This window comes from Prionailurus viverrinus, chromosome B2 (assembly GCF_022837055.1).
Source record: "Prionailurus viverrinus isolate Anna chromosome B2, UM_Priviv_1.0, whole genome shotgun sequence".
In the NCBI taxonomy this organism is placed as follows: Eukaryota; Metazoa; Chordata; class Mammalia; order Carnivora; family Felidae; genus Prionailurus; species Prionailurus viverrinus.
The window spans coordinates 149603947-149624631 of NC_062565.1; the positions used below are offsets into that span (position 1 = coordinate 149603947).

Below are 20685 nucleotides of genomic sequence, written 5' to 3' on the forward strand. Positions count from 1 at the left end.
TGTGGTAACGAGCAACGAGTGAATACACGAGTGAATACACGCAGTTCACACGCAGTTCTGCAGCTCGTTAGATGAAGCATTAAGGTTCACAACAGACTACAATGCTCCTTTGGGACGAGGTCTTTGCCACCGGCCGTCACAGACTCTCGCCCCCCCCCAAAAGAGGAGTCTGAATAAAAACTAGACCAACCGAATTTGGATATTGCTTTTATTTTGCAGAAAAAGGCCTCCTGCTGATTGTCTTTGGCTACTTAAAAGACAAACATAAACGATCGTAGGTTTAACAACACAAGAGATTAACTACCGATGCTCGAAATGAACACGTTCTAGTGGGCAGAGCGGGCAAGTCTGCGTTTCAACTACAACCTGCTGTCCTCGGCTGTGACATGATCCTGTCCTTCCCGGCACAGGCCCACCTGTGACCGCCGCCACAGAGGGTCTGGGAAGTCCTCCAAAGCCACAAGGAAGAGAACTGAGTGTGCGTCTCTCTCGCACGAGTAGGACCGGTGGGGTTTACAACTGCCGGCGGGCCGAGGCTGCACGTGCCGTTATGAGAAACGCCACGTGTCTGACCCCAGCAAATGGCGTTTATCGCGAATCGCGGTAAATTCGGGCCGCCGCGCTGCGTCCGTGCAGAGTTCCCTGCGGTGTGCGCGGCGGGCACGGCACTCCTGAGGGACAGCGGGACACGTGTCCCTCCTCCTAACCGTAAAGGGAGGGTGACAGGGCCTGTTTCCTTCCCTCAACCCAGGAGCGGCCACCTCGGTACCTGGGAGGTGAATCGGGCCCGCACTCGCGGCCGCCACAGCGAAGTCCCGCGTCGTTTACGACACAGGCCTCGATTCACATGGAAGGTGGCGACACGGGCGTCCACGAGGCTATGAGGCGGGCTTGGGCCGAGGCGTCGTACTGGCTGTCAGGGATGTCTGTGGCCGCGGGGGCCCCTTCGTACAGCGGGGATCCCGAGGAGGGGGAGGCCGGGACCGGGTGGGCCAGAGGCGCCGCGTGTGCGGAGGGTCCCCGGAAGAACTGGGCGCCCAGCCCGTTGGACATCCCCGCGGCCTGGGCGCCGGGCGTGATGGAGCCGCTGCTCACGGACCACAAGCTCGGGTACTGGCTGAAATGCAAACGTGGAGACAGTCAGGCAGAGACCTGGAGCGGGGCCCCAGACCGGCTGCGGGAGGGACAGCAGTGGCCAACGACCCGGGTGCTGACCAGGGCGCCGGACGGCGTCTTCCAAGCAGGTCACCCGCTCTGTTAGTCAACCACACCCTGAGGCGTGCACAAGCGCTGGGCACACCTATCAACAAGACACACGACCGACCGTGGGAGCCAGACGCAGAGCGCTGCACGCGCACACGGCAACTCTCGCTGCCAAGGACGCCAGGCTCGTGGTTTGGCGCCCTCATGCAGAATCCCGAATCCCCGAATCCCCCCAGTCGGATGCTTCGGCACGCCCCCGCCCCACTGCACCGACCCTCGAGAGGCAGACAACACCCTCCTGAAGCATGATGGTTTGGAAGGTGCTTCTTACGGTGACTCCAAAACGGACACCGTCCCCTGCACCTTGTCCTGGGCAGCAATGCCCGCCAGCGGGGCGCAGTGCAGCAAGAACGCGTCTGAGAGTCCGACCCGGAGCCCCGCCCTTCGCTAGCTGCGTCAGGAACACTGGCCTGTAACCAGTTTTGAGCCTGTCTCCCAATCCGTGGGAGGAGGGGTTGGACATCGGTATTAGACCCTTCGGTCTGGGAACATAGACTTCAGCAGGTTGCAAACCTGCTAAAATCGTTTGGAGAAAACGTCTTCCTGTAAATGAAGGCGACCTCACTCTACGTGGTGCTATAATGCTTACCGAGCCATGCGCTGTATTTCAGCTGTATTTGAACTTGAAAACAACCCTGAGTTGAAAGAAGTAGTCTACTGCCCCCTGTTTATAGACAGAACACATGGCTCTGAGATGCCCAGTCTGGATGGTGCTGTGGGGTCTCCCCCCCTGCCAGGGGTCTGTAACCTGCAGGTGATTCCATTTCTGTGCTGGTTTCTAAGCGATCGTCCCGCCCTTGAAAAGTTGGCTGCTTTATGCACCTGAAGCACTGTTTGCTTTATTTTTTACAGGCAGACGCTTAGATTCTTATTATCAAAGAATTCTTTCCTAGACAAAAGAATTAAGATCTGAGGCATAGTATGATATGCTAAATAGAATAAAGGCACTGCTTTCGAAGTCGAGATAACTTGTCTACAGACTCATTCTACCGTGAGCCACCAACTTGCCAAATCATTTAATATCCCTGAGCCTGTTTCCTCGGTAGAAAATGAGAGTTGACTTTCAACTTTGTCTTAGTTTTTTATAATAATCCTATGAAAACCCTCCATATATTCACCAATCAGCTTGATTTTTTTAAGCCCATCTCCCCCTACATTATTTTCAAGTTAATAATAAAGCATTCATTGTTCTTTACTAGTTACCAGCAACCACGTTAAGGACTTTGGTCCTATATCCACAGGAAAGCCAACTACATCTTTTCCCTTAATTTAATAGCTCTTCTCAAAAAAAGGTGCTAGAAACATTTCTTCAGATTACACCTGCTGACCCCAACTCTGTTAAAGACAAAGAGATGGGGTCAGTTGGCATTCTTGTAGAAGAAACGAGGCTCCGAGAGTTTAAGAGACTTGTCCTTCGCAGGAACTAGTAAGTGCCAGAGCCAGGATGGGGGCCCTGGCTTCCCTGTTACATCTCTATCCATGCCTCACCGTGGTCATGCAACCTGGGATCCCCGGGTTAGCGGTACGGCTACAAATAACCGCCCAGCCACCCCCAGGTGAAGGGCAGAATAAAGACCAAGGATGGAAACGGCAGGACGTCACATTCGGGGTCCCAGGACGCTCTGCATCATGTCCAGACATACATTACCTGGAGCCAGCGGGCGGGCCGGCGCTGTGGCCCACGGGGAGCATGCTGGTATGGGCAGGCGTTCCAAGGCTGGGCCAGCTGTCGTGGGACTGGAGCATGGATAAGCATGCAGACGGATTGTCAGAATAGGCTGTGGGAGGTGACAAGCCATCGTTATGGACGCCACTGGCCTGTTTCATTGGTCATCAAAGGCAAATATTTATGGTCGTACGTCTGTTTTGGAAAATGCATCCAAGTCAACCCAAGCCTTTTCTGTATCTTTAGATCAGCAGATGCCCCGAAGAAACAGAATCCTACAACCACTGGATGGGGGATTAATTATCTTTAAATCTTGTTAACGTTTATTTATTTTTGGGAGACAGAGAGAGACAGAGCGTGAGCGACGGAGGGGCAGAAAGAGAAGGAGACACAGAATCCGAAGCAGGCTCCCGGCGCCGAGCTGTCAGCACAGAGCCCGACATGGGGCTCGAACTCAGGGACCGCGAGATCATGACCTGAGCCGAAGTCGGACGCTCAACCGACTGAGCCACCTAGGCGCCCTAGGGATTAATTATCTTTAAAAATAAAAATAAACAGGGGCATCGGACTTTGGCTCAGGTCACGATCTCGCGGCTCGTGAGTTCGAGCCCCGCGTCGGGCTCCGTGCTGACAGCTTGGAGCCTAGAGCCTGCTCCGGATTCTGTGTCTCCCTCTCTCTCTGCCCCTCCCTGGCTCCCACTCTGTCTCTCTCTTTCAATAATAAATAAACGGTAAAACAAAAAATAAATGTAACTTCAGCCTGTCTTTTCCCAAAACATTATTTCTTAAGATTTGAAAGGACTTTAGAAACACTTGCTTCAGACAAAACTATGATCTTCTAACCTCAGGGTCCAGCCGCTGGTTGAACAAGTCCCAGTGACTATTTCTTTCCCAAATAAGCTCCTTTCATTTCAAATCAGCTTTAATTGCTTAATTGTTTTATGGTGTTCATTAACTATGTTCCTTTTTAGAGCCAGACAATATCAAGTCTAGCCGTGCACGGTGTTAGAGGAAGTTAGGGAAGGGATGTCAATGGTCCAGCCCTGTGCCCACAGTCCTTAAGCGCTCTTCAGGATCAGCCGGAAGACTGCAGATTCAGTAGGCGTGGGGTAGTTTCCAGGTGATGCCCACGCCGCTGGCCCAGGCACCACACTTGGAGAGACACTGGAAAATCACGCGTGGGTCTGGTTCAGCCAGTAATTCTCACGCCCATCTGACCCAGCAGCATCACTTTAGAGGGGTCCATAAAATATCCAAACCTGGGCCCCCGGAGACAGACCCGCAGCTCAGGAAAAACGGATGCATTTCAGCACCGCAAGCCCCCTGGTCCGGACCTCACACCTTCAGTGCGAAGCCAGCGGTGGGCGGGATGCGAAACGAAGGTCCGTCTTGAGCCACTAAGGGGCTGGCTTGGGTCCGCTCCAGAGGACATTCTTCCAATCCTGGTCTCCAGAACCCATCCTACGGCTTTTCCAGACGCGGTCTCCCATCCACCCCCAAAGCCCGGGTCTACTGCGACTTAGAACTTACTTGGAGAATTATTCCGATGTGCGTAAGGGCTGGGGTAGGGGGACGGACGGTGGTTCCTCAGGGCGGGGTACCTTTCACAGCCGTGAGTGGAAGGAAGTGAGAGGGGCCCTCCGAACTGTGGGTGGGGGGCGGCGGGCGGGCACAGGGTGCTGGTTCCAGGGATGAGCCACCCCCCTGCTGTGAGAAAAGAGTGCTGAGTAACTGGCATTTGCCTGCCTCCCTTACTTAAAGGACAGGAGAGCGGAGACCAGAAAACCGGGGTATCTTCCTGAGGGGTCCCCGACGAAGAGAGGACTCATAGCGTCTAACACCAAGTCCCCAGATCAAGTCCGAGGCATCTGGGCTTCAGCTCCACACGAGAGGCCATAGGCGGACGAGGGTTTCCACAGCCACAGGGCACCCGAGAAGGGCTGGGGAACCCCAGCCTCGGCCAACACCTGCTGCTTCCTCACCCCCTCTGCCTCAACCCCCCAGAACCTTCCGAGGCCCGTCAGCTTCCAGGCCCTAACTGCTGAGCATGAAAAAAATGTGGAAACAGATGAAATTCAGAACCAGACGCGCTCAAGACACATGGGGCGACTCACGCGGGTGGCGCCCCCTCCCCTCCCTTCACCTGTTCCTACCGCCACCCCCCCCCCCGCCCCCGCCCCAGGAGCTGTGTCCCCACTGGAGCCAGTTTCTTCCTGCTTTTCTCCTGCTTTCGGCTCAAGGTTCTCCCCGTCGTGCATCAGAGAATCACTCCCTCCACACCCTGCCCGCCCCTCACCCTCCAATCTCTTCTCCAGTCACTGGTTTGTAAGGCATTTTTTTTTTTTTTTTAATTCAGAAACGCAACCTCTAAAGGGACAACTATCCTGGCTCTAATTTCCAAACGACAAACAATTCCTGGGACAACATTTAAATGAGGGAAAGGTCCCGTGTGCCGAGCGGTGGCAGCCCACGAGGGAGCCACTTTAGAAGAGCTGTTTGTTAAATTAGCCGAGAAGCGGGTTAAAGAAGAAATAGACCAGAAACGTGCCATGCTGGTCTATCCGGCCTCCAGAAGAGGCGGCAAACACGAACTTTTCTGTCCATTATTTAAACTCCAAGCCCCTTCCCTGATCAGAGAGGGCAGCTACACGGAACTTGGTCTCCTGATGGCTCTCTAGACCCGCACCCCCGGGCTCTGGCTGGTGCAACTGGAAAAGGGAGCTGGACTGGGAGCCCTCTTCCCAGCCTGCAAGCCGCCGTTCCCTCTAAAACCAGCCTCAGGTGGCGGCCACCCCTGGAACCGAAACGGGCCAAGGGAAAAACCACACCGCTCACGAGCATCGTTCCCAACACGATCCTCCAGTCTCCTATCGCTGACAAAGAGAGAAACCGTGTCGAACGAGCTGGCTTCTCCACTTGCCCAACACGGCAGGGTCCAGCCACCCACCAAGATCTCAGCGATCCGACCCAGCCCTGGCTCGAGCTGCCTCGGAGCCGGACAAAAGACCCCAGGTAAACTCTCCCCGGGCTTCTCGGTCAAGGGTGCTGCATGGCACCCACAGCCCTCCCAGTTGGATCGAGGGTGAAGACCAGTAGTAAAGGAGCCTCAACATCATGGGCCCACGTGCCCTGCACGGCAGAAGGGCGGTCAACTCCCCCAAACGCGCCGCGGGTCGCCCCTCCGGCTTCCGGCCCTCAGCTGCCTAGTCCCCGAGGGAAGGGACGCCGAGACAGAGTGCAACAAACCGTACATTGGGAGTACCCGGGCTGCTGGCTGTCTCCAGGCTCCTCCGTCATATCCTTGTGATCGCTTCTGTCAAAACAACGCATCGAACTGTCAAAAAGGATAACTTTTCGGAAAACTGCATTTGCAGAAATATTTCCTCTTTCTGCATATTTCTTGGCCCTCAGGGTAGAAGTTAGAAATCTCTCACCTTTCCTTTGCGTCAAGGAAAGCTTTTGCAAACGGATTGTATTTAATTTTAAGAGCTGTGATCTGAAAAACAAGAATTCACGGTTACTGGTACACTGCTCGTCAGCCGGAGGATTGTTTGGTACCGGGAAATTGGGAAACATCAGTGCGTCTCTTTAAAGATTCAGACAGAACCGGACCCCCTCCCGGTGGATTTTTCTGTTTGGGTCTGAGGTGGCTGAGCAATGGGAACATTTCACAAAGTACGTTGTTAAAAGCTGCTTTTCTGAGCGGAAATCACGGGAAGGAGTTTAACCCGCGGCTGACAACATTCTGCGCGCAGAAATCAAACCAACGTGGTTCAAAACATAACTCGGATCTGCTTAGGAAAGAGCGACCTTCCAGGGCCCTCAGGTGGCCAACACGGACAACCTAACCAGCTCATCACAAAACGTCTGCACGCTGGGCTCAGACTTCGAGATTTACAGGCAGGGGCCAGGGCTGGGCACCTTGCGGATTCTTGCCCCTCCCCGCTGCCGGTCAGGACGCTTTCCAAAGATTTCCTAACCCTAACCCTCATCTTGCTCTCAAGAAATTCGCACGGCACTTCACCTAAAAGTTTTGTTCTTTTCGTTCGGAGATTCATTTGCTAGATGGTTCTAGTTTTAGACGCGTTGACAGAGAAATAAAGGCAAAAGGCCTGGCCAAGGACCGGGACTAAACTTTTCGCCCCTCCAGGCAGGTTATCTGATGAGGCCTTACTTACCAGGCTAAAATGCGCCAGGGCCCCACACGCAGAGTCTCTGCATGCTTTGTGAGCTCCGAGGGACGCCCACCCGGATGCCCTCCCCGCCGCTCACCTCCTCGTTCTGATAAGCGGTCACCGCTATGAACTGGGTCTCGGGGAAGCAGTGGCTGGTGATCATGCGCTGGGCGCCCCCAACTCTCACTATGTGGATCCGAGGCTCGTACTTATGTAAGGAGTTCAGCATGATCTGGGGGAAGCAAAGAAACCAGACCTTCAGATAAGGAAACGTCCCTTGTCCTGCTGCCGAGGAGAAAAGTACACGCGATGTGCACAGAGCCGTGTAGCTCACAGCAAAGTGTCTCTTTGCTGGTAAGTGGGCGGGTTTCCCCACGGGCACTGCTTCCCACGACCAGCGTTAAAAAAAAAAAAAAGGAATGTGAGATGCTACACCCCATTAAAGGCAATGAATGCCCATCATGAAATCCCCTGACCCGGTGGAGTAACCTGTTAATGCTTCCAGGATGGGAAGCAGACGTCTTTAAAAGCCTGAGCTTGTGTGCGAGGCGCTTGAACCTGGGGTCTCCCGGTTGGGCTCTCAGAAAATGCCAAATTTACAAGTTTGTTCAGAGCACGCGGCCACACGGCAGCCCATATTTAGCTCCAAAGTGACCACTGCCCCTCGAGGCTGGTATTTTCTCTGCCCCTAGGGCCGTCGAGGGCTTGAATGCAAAAGCTCCCCCCAGCCTGAGACCCAGACCGGCTGAGTCTTCAAAGGGGAAGCTTTGCCCCCTGCCCCGCGCTGCAGGCCTGGTGTTGCCCTCATCGCTTTCCCATAAACAACACCGAAGGCTTAATTGAGGCCGGCGGTGGCAGTTTCTCCCGGACAGAGGTCACCTGGCGCGCAAGCACAGCCCCTCCCAAGGCTCCGCCAGCGGAAGGTGCGGCCCCGCGCCCCCCCTGGCGCGGCCCCTGCCCCTGCCCGGCGCGGGCTCCATCACACCTACCTGACCCCCTCCGTTGAGCTTGTTGGTGAGCTTGACTTTGCTGAAGGATACAGGCGCCTTCATCCAGTGCGCCCCGAAGTTGGGCGAGTCGGGGTGGATGTAGACGCAGCTGGGCGCCTGCGGCTCGGGCTTGCCGCCCGGGACCCACTCTCCGTTCACGTACTTCCAGCGGTGGTTGTCGGCCGCCACGAAGTCCAGCAGGAAGGAGTACATGGCGTTGGGGTCCAGGCCGGACACGTTCACCTTCAGCACCGGGAACATCCTCCTGGAAAGGAAGGAGTGCGGCAGGAGGACCCCCAGAGAGGAGCTTTCGGACGGGAGGCGCGCAACCTGGCACAGAGGCGGCTGTCATGTGGGGGCACAGAGAAGCCCCCACGCCCCCGCTTCCCAGAGCCCCCCTAGGTCCCCAGGCGTCCCCCACGCACTCTCACGGCCTCCGGAGGCAGGGTCGGGGAGCACTGGCCGAGGGTTCTCCGCGCGCGGGGCAAGCGCGTGTCCCCGGGACGCCTCCCGAACTTCCGCGGGGGAAGACCTCAGGAGAGTGGCGGCGGGGGCACACCGGGCTCCGCGGCCGAGCGAGCGGAAGGGAGCAAGAACCCCCCCCCCCCCGCCCCCCCCCCCCCGTCCCGGCAGGAAGACTTCTCCGGGCCCCCGGGCGCCCCGCGCGCGCCTACCGGCCGTTCTTGGTCACGATCATCTCGTTGGTGAGCTCCTTGAAGCGCAGCCACAGCTCGCTCTCCTCCAGGCCCACGCGCAGCTCGCGCTCCGTGGGGTCGCCCTTCTCGCTGCCCGCCTGCAGCTCGCTCTCCACGGCGCTCAGCAGGTGGTCCACTCGGTACTGCAGGCTCTTCCCCGCGCCCTCGGCGCCGGGCGAGCTCATCCTCCCGCCCGCCCCCTCCCCGCCGCCCCCGAAGCCCCGACTCGCGACGCGACGGCCACCTTCACCCCGGCCGGCGGCCGCTTTTCCGAGACGGCGCCGGGCTCCCGGGCGGAGGGCGAGGAGCGCGACCTGGGGGGGGAGGGGGCGGGGGAGAGGGGTGGGGGGGAAGGCTCTTCCACTTGAACTCCCGCGACGCACGACCCGAGTAGGTCTCCGGGGACCGCACCGGCGTCCCCTCCCATAAATAGGGCCGCGGCGGCCGCCGAGGGGAGCGGCCGATTGGGCCGCGCGCCCTTTGAAGTGCGGGGGCGACTGCCCATTGGCCGCGCGCGGCCATTTCAGACCCGGCGCGGGGGCTGGGGACGCCGGGGGACCCACCCCGGGCTCCCGCGCCCGCTTCCTGTCAGCCGGGGCCCCGGCCCGACGCGTCCCCGGCCCGGCCCCTCCGCCCCCGCCCTCCCCCAAGCGTTTGCGCCTCCATCAAAGCGGCGGGGCGGGGGCCGCGGGGCCGGACACTGGGGCTGGGCCCCTGCCCGCGCGTCCCCGAGGGGCTGCCGTCGCGCGGGAGCCGGCCCGGGATCGCCCCGCCGGCGCCCGGAGCCCGGCCCCCGCAGAAGGCGCGCGCCCCCGCGCCGCGTCGCCCGGTCGTGCGCCCCGCGGGACCGGGTCCCTCCGCTCCGCTAGCGCCCGAGACCGGGGATCGGCCCACCCGGCGCCCCCGTCCCCGCGCCTCGGCGGCCCGAGCCTCTGCCCGACGGTGGGCTCCGCGCCCAGAGAGGGAAATACTCAGAAATCAACCAAACGGGTCCCTTTAGGAAGTTTTCCCGCCTGCTGCGTAAACGCGGGACTTGGATGACGGGGTTTGCGCGTGCACTGAGTGGGACCTGGGGGTTTGCGTGGCTTCTGTGGTCTGATCTTTCCTTCCGCGGAAGGTGGGCGCGGGAGGAGGCTGGCCAGGGTGCGCCCCGGAGAGCAGGGTTCGGGGTGCGCCTCCCCGCCAGGCCCCGGGGGGCCGCAGCGCCCGGCGGCGTGGGGAGCGGGTGGTTTATGACCTTTCGGTGAGAACCTCCGCCAGGAGAGCGAAGGAAAGGTGACAATGAGCAGGAAATAGTTCAATGAGGTCTCTTTAAACAATAACATTCCTCCTAAAACGGGAGCCCGGGAGGCGAGGAGGAGCAGCAGCTCCGAGCGCCGGCTGCGCGCCTCTGAACCCCACGGCCACCGCTCTAACCCGAGCGTGCGGTTCCAGCCGGTTCCCGGGTCTTCGCCGCGCGCACCCCGCCCCCACGGCCCGGGGGCGGGGGGGAGCCAGTGCATCGGGTGGGGCGGCCCACACAGGACAGCCCCGCGCCGGAGCTAGGGGGCTCTCGGGGCAGGACGCGGGGTCTGCGCCCCGGCCACCCCCTCCCTGCCGGGGCAAGCCGCAGGAGGGATCCGGGCCTTCGCCTCCCGGGAGCCAGCCCTGGGGGTACAGGGGACGCCCGCCGCCCCCCTGGGGTGGAGACAGCGTGTTTCCAGAGCTGGTTTCCTCCCCTCTCCAAATGGGTCCTGATGATCCGGGAAGCCCAGCGCACCTCGTCCCTGTACGCATTTCTCGGTTTCTTTTGTTGTCTGGGACGCAGGCGATTCCCAAGGGGCTGACCCGAGGGGGGGGGGGGGGCGGGGGAGGGAGGATTTAACTTCTGGAAAGAGGCACCGAAAGGACCTCATTTGCCCCTGACAGCCGGGCGCTCCCGAGTTGCCATCCACCCGGCTCTTTGGGCCTTGGGATTTGGGGGCGAGTCTTTTCCGAGAGAATTCAAATGTGTCAAAGGTCATTTCTGTCCGCACTCGTCCTAAAGGGGAGAGGCCGGGTGTGAGGTGGAGAAAGAAGGGGGGGGGGGATCCGGCAGTCGAGGCTCTCGGAGGCCCTCCCCCCATCAGAAGCGGCGCTTCCAAGGCCCCCTGACCGGTACAGCGCGAGTTCTGTCGGTGTATTCCGCAAAGCCCCGTAGAGCTCCCGGTGATGAAGGGTTTCCAGATCGATCCAGAACTATGGTTCCGATTTCAGCGGGCTCCACAAACAGGAGGGGGCACGACCAGCTAAGAATAAAACCCCATCGGGAAAGATGCTAAGTTTCAAATCCGTGCAATGCCGTCTTTACTCTCCACAAAGAACGTCCCAAGGGTTCAAGAACACCACCCAGAAATTCAGCCCCCGTAGCTGGTGCAGCTAGGGGCCGGGGGGGTTCCAACTGTGCCGAGCTGGGAAGCACTCTCCTTTTTCACCTTCACCTTTCTCTGCCTTGTCTTCTGGATCTTTGTTCCTCGGTTCCCAGGAGAAGCGTCTCCAACTCTCCAGCCTTTTCACTGAAGGCTTCCGTGCATGACAGTTTACAGCCAAAAACTTCCTCAGGCCCAGCTATAAAGGATTCCCGGTTAGTAACAATGTGCCTCCTTGGGAAGGAGGAGGTGCGGCCGGCTGCTCTGTCCCAACGTCTGTCTTTCTGTCTTTCCTTGGGAAGCCCAGCCTTTCAGGGGAAAATTTGCAAAAGGTCTTATGGCTGGACCTCAGAATGCAAATGGTCACCCCCAAAATAACTTAGCAAACACTTTACAAGAAATCTCTCTCTCTGTCTCTCTCTCTCTCTCACACACACACACACACACACACACCCCTCAATTCCCAGAGACCCATCTTCCCCAGGCCCAACCCTTTTCAAGCAACAAAACCATTTGTCTTTTAGGAGTAGGTATCGATGTCCCAAAGCAGGCTCAAGGCCGGCAGGGGCAGGGGACAGCATTGCGGGACCCTCCTTTTCTGGAAGAAAACCTAAGTTTTACTTTCTGATTGTAAAATTTCTGTTCAGTGTGGAATATAATAGAGATTTATGTATACCCATGTGTGTGTGTGTGTGTGTGTGTGTGTGTGTGTGTGTGTAAATAAAAACCTCCATCACTAACCACTGTTCACATTTTGCTGGCCTTTCCTCACTTTTGTTCATTTTTTTCCTTCTGCCGAGCTCACTCTCCCGTACTGGTCAGGCCCGGCGGCCAAAAGCTTTGGCAAGTCCTAAATTTAAAACAACGTAGATACAGTGGGGAATAGCAAATCATTTGTGTCATCAGTTGGTTTATTTGTCTCTCCCATTGAAAGGAACCCAATTAATTGTATTACGGTTTGTAAAGTTCCATGATATAATTCTCTGGACTCCTCACCATTAAAAAAAAAAAGTTAAGGCCATTGGGTTGTTTGGGGGGCACTTGCGGTTTGTGGAGAAGAACAGGGACCTGTCTTTTTCTGAGTACCCTGGCCCAGCTCAGTGCAGCCACGGGAAGGTGACGGTCAGGCCGCCATCTTGAGCTGCGGCCTGCTGTCCCCTGGCCGGCTGGGACGGCCCTCACAGCCCCTGGATTGGAGGACGGTCCGCTGGAGAAGCACTTCAACCCAAATACGTCCTCAGTAGACGTTCTGTGTGCTTTGTGGCACATGACCGTGCGTGGTTTCCTGACGGGAGTTCACACATTAAAAGCAAACAAGCCTGGTGAGAGGCTCAGGGCCTGGGATTGGGGCGCGTCTCCTTAAAACTCCAGGGCGGCTGCTCAGGTCCCCTCGGGTTCAAGGCTGCGGAGGAGGGCTCCGTGGGCCGGCCGGGCTGCCGTCCCTCCGGCGGTGGGAGCTCGAGTGCTCTCTGTGGGGACGCTCAATTTTGTCCATGCTTGCGGGGCACGGGTTTCCCCATGGTGTGTGAGTGGGGTGTCTTTCCCCCGACGTCCCTCGAATGCAGGGGGAGCCCTTCCGTGGTCGGTCCAGCTGACAGTTGCTGTCTTCTGGGGACTCCCCGCATCCACACCCGGCCCCTGGCCGGGGCCTGTTCTGTTTACCCCGCGGACTCCCGCAGCTGTGGCCCCCAGGCCTTTCTGCACGTCGTAAGTGGCTCTCGAAGCGTCCACTCGTCTCAGTGTCCCTTTTGGGTCTAGTGCTTCCGATGGAGATTTCGCTTCTGTGGCGGCCTTCCAGCAGCCCCCGCGCCCTCCGTGGCCTCGCTGGCCTCTTTCGCAGGCTCCCGCTCCCCAGGGCTCTGTCTCTCAGAGGCCACAGCTCTCTGGGTCTCACTGAGAAGGCCCAGCAGTTTTCTGGATTCGTCTTCTGGTTCGTATAGTTTATTATTTCCTCTGATCCTTCTAGATAATCCCACCGCCCTTAGCCCCCAACACTCAGCTCCGCGCCACTTGCTTTCCGCACTCACTCCTCCTAAATAGGGAGGCCTCCGTGCCTGGGGCTCGCTCTCCGTGGTCTCGATCTGTGGACGTGGACGCCCCGTCACAGGCCAGGTGCAGGCTCCCACACTCATGGGCTCAAATAGTCCATTGTCTTGAAGACCATGAGGGAGGGATTCTCTGTGGAAACTGTGTATCGAATGAGGCCCAGAGAAGGAAGAGAAATTAACAAAGTGAGTGTGAAAGTGATCAGAGCATCCCCCCCCCCCACATTTAAAATTACTCAAGAAGCCCTGACGGGGCCTCCACTCCATCATCTAAGGGATGATGATACACTTCACTCTGTGGGACCTGCTGTCTCCTTTCTTTGTACCTTCTCTACATCTGCACCTATGTTTTGGAAACTCCTATTTTGCTACTGAAAGCAACATGAGATCCCAAATGTATTGTCTCGTGGAAAAGAATGTTGGGGATGCAGACACACGTCCAGGCCTGCCCAGCTCTAGTCGCCACAATCACTAGTTAGCAGTGAGGGTGGACGTCATCCTGAAGGGTTGTCCTCATTGCTGCGAGGGCCATGCAGCTGCTCAGGCTCAGAGCTGGGACACACGACATTTGTGCGGAGAGAGCAGAGGCAGCCTGGGGGTGTGGCCCCGGGGACAGGGCAGGGTTCCCGGCCCGGGACTGGAAGAGAGACGGAGCTTTTTGTAGAAGCAAGGGATGTGTGGCTAGGAGGGAGTCCACTTTTCATGACAGCAGAGACTCAAAGACACAGTCCCCGATCTAGCAAGAGCGAGGCCACGCGGGCAGGACACTCCACGGCGAGACAGGCGTGCTAAGTGCACGATGTGGGAAGAGAAAGGGGGCAGCAGTCAGGTAGGTAGGGATGGGGGTGAGGCCCGGAGCAGACTTCCTGAAGGGGATGGGCTTTCAGCATCTACAAGGATAGATAGGAAGGCCCTGCAAAGGTCTGCAGTGTAGCCTGTGAAGGTAGTGGAACCCTTCCGGGGGCTTCCTGTAGGGATTCCCATAAACACCGCAGATGAAGACCAAAAACGAACAAGGAAGAACAAGAGAGCGATCAAATTGTAAGAATAGTTTGGGGATGGCTGGCTGGGGGCAGGCGAGAGAAGGGAGGCCAGAGGCAGAGCCGGGCAGAAACCTGCCCGAGGGAGGAGAGGAGGCAGAAGACGGCAGGGCTGGGGGTGGGGGGTGCTGGCCTGGCCCCCTCGTGTCTGCTCAGAAGGATGGGGAGGGAGGGCCTAAGGTATGAGCTCCCTACGGGTCAAGTAGCAGACTGATGGGGCCACGGGAGGGCTCAGCAGGGCCGCAGGAAGAGACGCTCCATCCGTGGTTCTCACCACAGCCACTGGGGAAGAAAGTCCTCCGGAAACTAGAATCTGCCCTTTCTACATACGTGCTAACACACACTGCCTGCAGGATGGTGCCCCCACCCCCGCCCCAGTGCAGCCCCCCACCCCCGGACGCAAGCGGGAGGAATTCGCGTTCACGGAGGCCACTGTCCCCAAGCCATGATCTGGACGCCGGTGGCCCTGCCCCGGGGAGATGGGGGGGGGGGGGGCTGAGAGCCTCTCCTTCAGGTTCAGGCAACTACGGCTTGGGGTAAAGAAGCCATCCGTTTAAACCCATCCTGTTTCCACTAGACCAGGTTAAGCACATGGCAAGTGCAGCCAAACGCACCGTCCCCCTGTTGCCCGCCACGCACATACATTCCAGTTATAAAAGGAACCTGGGGTGTGTGCATTTGGGGAGGGGGAAAGGGTCAGCTTAAATACTTTGGAAATCTGAAACACGCGATAGTCACACGAAGGACGACGGAAAACTAGGGGCCGAAGAAGGAACATCTCAATCCTTAAACAGCTGGCCGTGCGGTCAGAGGTGTCGGAAACTAGAGGGAAGAGGGGCCAAAGCCAACTAGAGCTTCCGGCTAAACACATTCTCCTGGTCCCGATCCCACAGAACCCTGGGAACGTCAGCACTGTTAGCCTCCCCCTTTAAATTCTTTCATAGTGGGGCGCCTGGGTGGCTCAGCTGGTTAAGCAGCAGACTCTGGATTTTGGCCCAGGTCATGATCTCACGCTGACAGTGCAGAGCCTGCTTGGGATTCTCTCTCTCTCCCTCCCTCTTTCTCTCTCTGCCCCTCCCCTGCTTATGCTCTCTCTCTCTCTCTCTCAAAATAAATAAAACTTTTAAAAATAAATAAATAAACAACATGTTTCGTAGTAAAAGAAAATGTAGATCTGAGAGGTAGAGAAGTTCCCCAGGGTCACACAGCAAGAATCGCACGTTATGCCAGCCGACTAAGGTGACTCCAACACAGGGGTAGGGAGAGTCAAGTCACGTTCTTGGTCTTTGCTCGTCTGCTTGTCGTCTAGCTTTCTGACATCATCATTAACCGCAGAGGGAGGCTTTTGGAAACACCACGCTACTGTGATAGCTTCTTCACCGGGGTGCGAGAAAGGTTCGTGAGACCGAAGGCCGTGAAGGACCCTGGCAGTGTTACGGAAACTTGTTGGCTCATGTTTGGGGCAAAACAAAAACTGTGTTAAAATTGAAAACCTAATTAAAACTTAAAGATGGGGGAATTTTGTTACTTTTCACGACAGGCAATAACGTGAATCATCCGCTGTCGAGCTGGCCAGGGTAGGGGATTAGAGATCGGGTCAGTTACGGCCATCACCCGAGAAAATCACTTGACATCTGTAGCCTGAGTGTCTTTCACAATTTGTAACGTAGGTATGCTGGCTCCGTGCAAAGGTTTGTGAGGGCTAATAAGATGCCGTTTTGAATCGGTGCCATTTTCGGCTCTGCACTGAGGTGCGAGAGGTCCTCCGAAAATCGCTGGGCTCCACGCCCAACACTGGGCCACCGCTGGTTTTTTGAGTCTTTTGAAAATAAGCCCTCCAAGTAACAGACCTGCCAAAGATCGAGTCTGCGGGATTGCAACGTGCCGAACAGTTCCCCTGGGGACACCTTCCGTTAGGAAAAATACAAACATATTGAACAATTGTTCGACTGTCTGCCATAATCCTTGGCTTATTTAAAACCCTGGACCCAATCTAGCAAATTCTTTACCTGCATCCGGCTTCCCTAGCCATCTTGCCCTGTGGTCCGTTCTCAACACAACGGTCAAAACCAACTCCTCCTCCACGTCCCTCCCCAGCCCCAGACACTCGTGCCAAGCTGGGCTCCGGGGGCGCCCGGTGGTGGCACAGTGGGAAGTCTCTGATGGAGATACAGCCTTCAAGTTCACTGCCAGCATAGCCATTGCAGAAGTCACAAAACAGAAGCGTTCACAGGCCAAGTGAAGAGGCTCGGATCACAAGGTTGAATCAACTAGACACCCCGTGAGCAGCAAAGGGAAGGAGATGGGGTGTGTCAGTCTGCTTGGGTGGGGGGCCCTCACTACCTGGAGCCACGGGTCTGGCTCTCTTGGCTGCATCGCGTTTCTGAAGACGGTGCGGTGATGCGAGCCAGCATTGGGGCTGAGCGAGCGGGCCTAGACACTGCCTAGAGAGTAAATCCCCTGGTGAACCTTCCTGGACTCATGACCCAGCATCAATGAGACATACTTGTGGGCCGTCTTGTTTCATCGGACCCCTCGCCCCATCTCCTACACCTCCAGATCACTTTGATGTCCGATCCTCACCCATGAAAGAAATATTGTGGCGCGTATCCCTTAAAGACAGGATTCTTTCTGGTTATACCTGACCGTAACACCATTATCAAAACCACCCCCCCAAAAAATAATTCCTTAATGTCATCAGAAATCTAGTCAGGGTTCGGATGTCCCTGTCAGTCTCATGAATCCATGAGAAGATTCTGACACGCATCTTTTGATGCCCCCTGTGCAAGAGTTTCCACAGCTGCGTTTTAAGCCTCGAAAGGGAATTTCTGGGTTAATATCCACCTGTAGAATTTCTGGAATATCCGAATTTTTTCCCAAAAAGGCTGAACCAGTTTTAGAGGCCACCTGCAGTGAGCGAGCATCCACTTGCTTTGCAGCCTGCCCAACACAGGCCTTCGTCCAATTTTATCATGTTTCCCATCTGATAGGTATACAAAGAATGTTATGGTTTCGAACTACATTTTCCTGATTACGAAGGATTTTGAGTATCCCATTGATCTTCTTTCTAAAATTCTATTACAAGAGTTCGTTTATTTATTTATTTTTAAGTTCATTTATTTATTTTTTTTAATTTTTTTTTTTAACGTTTATTTATTTTTGAGACAGAGAGAGACAGAGCATGAACGGGGGAGGGGCAGAGAGAGAGGGAGACACAGAATCGGAAGCAGGCTCCAGGCTCTAGGCGGTCAGCACAGAGCCTGACTCAGGGCTCGAACTCACGGACCGCGAGATCGTGACCTGAGCCGAAGTCGGACGCTCAACCGACTGAGCCACCCAGGCGCCCCCATTTATTTATTTTGAGAGAGAGCGCGCACATGCGAGCTGGGAAGGGGCAGAGAGAGAGAGGGAGAGAGAGAGAGCAAGAGCCCAGTGCAGGGCTTGAACTCAAGAACCATGAGATCATGACCTGAGCTGAAACCAAGAGTCGGATGCTTATCCAACGAAGCCACCCAGGCACCCTCAGGAGTTCTTTTTATTTATTTTTTATTTATTTATTTTTTCCAATGTTTATTTATTTTTGGGACAGAGAGAGACAGAGCATGAACGGGGGAGGGGCAGAGAGAGAGGGAGACACAGAATCGGAAGCAGGCTCCAGGCTCCGAGCCATCAGCCCAGAGCCCGACGCGGGGCCCGAACTCACGCGAGATCACTCGAGATCTCGCGAGATCGTGAACTCACCGACCGCGAGATCGTGACCTGGCTGAAGTCGGACGCTTCACCGACTGCGCCACCCAGGCGCCCCTGGGAGTTCTTTTTAAATGCCAGTACTGGTCATTTGTCGATTTTATAAAAGCAAACATTCTCCCACGTTGTGACTCGACTTTTCCTGTCCTTGATGATGTCTTTTTGTGAACAGAAAATCTCAGTTTCAACGTGGTCAGATTTATCACACTGTCCTTTTCATGTTACATTCTTTGTGCCTTTAAGAGAGCCATCCCGGCCGCCCAAGAGACTCTCCTATATTGTTAAAGCTTCATAGTCCTGTCTTTTTACGTTCAGGACTTTAATCCATAGAGAATTGACTTCTGTGTGTGAGATGAGACGGAGATCCAATCTCAACGTAGAAAATAGGGGCGCCTGGGTGGCGCAGTCGGTTAAGCGTCCGACCTCAGCCAGGTCACGATCTCGCGGTCCGGGAGTTCGAGCCCCGCGTCGGGCTCTGGGCTGATGGCTCAGAGCCTGGAGCCTGTTTCCGATGCTGTGTCTCCCTCTCTCTCTGCCCCTCCCCCGTTCATGCTCTGTCTCTCTCGGTCCCAAAAATAAATAAACGTTGAAACAAAAATTAAAAAAAAAAGAAAACCAATCGTCCCAGCACCATTCGCTAAATCGTCCTCTGTTTCAGCAAAGACCAACAACAAATCTGCCAGACATCGTTTCCATTCTGTGTCTGACTTTGGAGTCTGATTTTTGTTTTTACGTTTATTTATTTATTTTGAGAAAGAGGGAGGCAGAGAGAGGGAGAGAAAGAGAGAATTCCAAGTGGGCTCCACACCATCAGTGAGGAGCCATATCTATACAGGGATCGAACCCACGAACTGTGAGATCATGACCTGAGCAGAAGTCAAGAGTTGGACGCTTAATCGACTCAGCCTCCCAGGCGCCGCTAAATTGCTACAGAGCTTTAAATCGGGACCTGATGTGTAGGACAAGCCCCGCCCCTTACTACTTTCTGTTTCCGGTATGTCCCTCCTGTCCCAGCTGGCACCTCCTTCCCATGAACTTCAGAATTAGTTCGTCAACTTCCATGAAACATTATTGAACTTGCATTAGATCTAAAGATTTGATTGAGGGGAACTCACACCATTTAAATTGCACGGTACTTCTATTGAAGACCATCACACTTCCTTTTATTCAGGTCTTTTTTCAATGTCTCTCAATGATGTTTGATGATTTTTTTCTTCACAAAGGGCTTATGTACATTTTTCCAAATTGAATCCTAGGTAATTACTTTCGACTGTTATCATCAATGAAGTCTTAAAAAAATTATTCTAGGGGCGCCTGGGTGGCGCAGTCGGTTAAGCGTCCGACTTCAGCCAGGTCACGATCTCACGGTCCGTGAGTTCGAGCCCCGAGTCAGGCTCTGGGCTGATGGCTCAGAGCCTGGAGCCTGTTTCCGATTCTGTGTCTCCCTCTCTCTCTGCCCCTCCCCCGTTCATGCTCTGTCTCTCTCTGTCCCAAAAATGAAATAAAAACGTTGAAAAAAAATTTAAAAAAAATTATTTTATAAAATTATGGAATTTGCATGGAAACACTTTCACCACATTAAAAATTTCATATCCATCTCACGTAAAATCTCACTACCAAGTGAGCACTGAGGGACCAGCACCCAGGTCAGCAAGCAGCCCATTTCCAGCCCCGGAAGTTTCCTCCCCCTTCGCAAGCCCCTCTCTCCCTTTCAATGTGAGCCATTTTCCAGAAAAGTAGGAGGCATTCTTGCTTTTCTATGTTCTTCAGGACTTTTCTATTTTTAAAAATCCGTTTTTTAAATTTTTTACAAACATTACAGCTTTTCTTTCTTTTTCTTGTTTATAATACTAGTCAAACTTCCAGAACAATCTTGAATAGAAATGAGATGCGCAGGCATCCTTCTGTTGTTCCCAACTTCGAAAGGAACGGTGTCAACATTTCACCATCAAGTACATTTTTTTACAAAAATACTTTTAAATACACTAACAGATTAAGTGATTTTCTTCTTATTCATAATTTGCTATTATTTTTATTAGAGCAGAAGTTACTGAATTGAACTCTATGTTACTGGGCTCTGTTAGTATTTTGTTTAGGACTTTTGCAACTGCATTCTTGAATGCGATCAGCTTCTATGTTTTCTTCTAGTTTATGCTGGGTTCACAAAAAAGTTGGGGGATGTGCCTTCTCTCCCCATTTTCTAGAGAGTTCATAGATGGATAATGACATTATTTCCTAAGTATTTAGAGAATTCGCCAGTGAAACCATTTGGGCCTAGAGTTTTCTTATTTTCCTTGTGAGAAACTTTTGAAATTATGTATTCGATGTATTCAATAACTATAGGACTATTTAAGTTTTCCATTTCTTCTCACTGAAATAACTTACCCACTGTTGCTACTGAGACGTCATCTGTCTTTTTAATTGTTATTCCTTTGTAATGATCAGTCTTTTCTCTCTGGCTTCTTTACAGAACTTCATTTTACATTTGCTGTTCTTTTTACGTATTGCTCTTGTGATTCCTTGGGAATCCCTAGATCGAAGGATTACTTTCTTTCATCGATTCTGGAATGTTTAAATTTTTTCCTTCAGGTATTTCTTCTTCCCCATTCTTTCAAGTATTTCTACTAAGCCAGAATTAAACGTATGGTGGATTTTCTCACTAGAACCTCTGTTTCCTT

At 54.7% G+C, this 20685-nt stretch overlaps 1 protein-coding gene across 3 annotated transcripts; it reads right to left on the reverse strand.

Annotated features, from left to right (window-relative positions):
- Positions 1-316: 316 nt before the first annotated feature.
- TBXT (T-box transcription factor T) lies at positions 317-8973 on the reverse strand. 3 transcript variants are annotated; one of them, XM_047859935.1, is made up of 8 exons: positions 8768-8973; positions 8094-8358; positions 7202-7336; positions 6364-6425; positions 6181-6242; positions 4460-4633; positions 2912-3041; positions 317-1117 (listed from the first exon to the last, which is right to left on the reverse strand). In XM_047859935.1, the coding sequence occupies exons 1-8, from the start codon at positions 8971-8973 to the stop codon at positions 844-846; spliced, it is 1308 nt and encodes a 435-aa protein (XP_047715891.1). In that variant the 3' UTR covers positions 317-843. The 3 variants fall into 3 exon arrangements, with proteins under 3 accessions (XP_047715891.1, XP_047715890.1, XP_047715892.1); XM_047859934.1 differs by having other exon boundaries at positions 4460-4636; XM_047859936.1 differs by lacking the exon at positions 4460-4633.
- Between the last annotated feature and the right edge of the window lie 11712 nt (positions 8974-20685).

Bases quoted from the DNA above. Each gene is read 5' to 3' on its own strand.
- TBXT (XM_047859934.1), bottom strand. From the start codon at position 8,973: ATGAGCTCGCCCGGCGCCGAGGGCGCGGGGAAGAGCCTGCAGTACCGA. The intron at 6,243-6,363 runs GTGAGAGATTTC...TTGTTTTGACAG, and splicing joins TTCCTTGACGCAAAGGAAAG to AAGCGATCACAAGGATATGA. The intron at 3,042-4,459 runs GTAAGTTCTAAG...CACCTCCCACAG, and splicing joins ACATCGGAATAATTCTCCAA to CCTATTCTGACAATCCGTCT.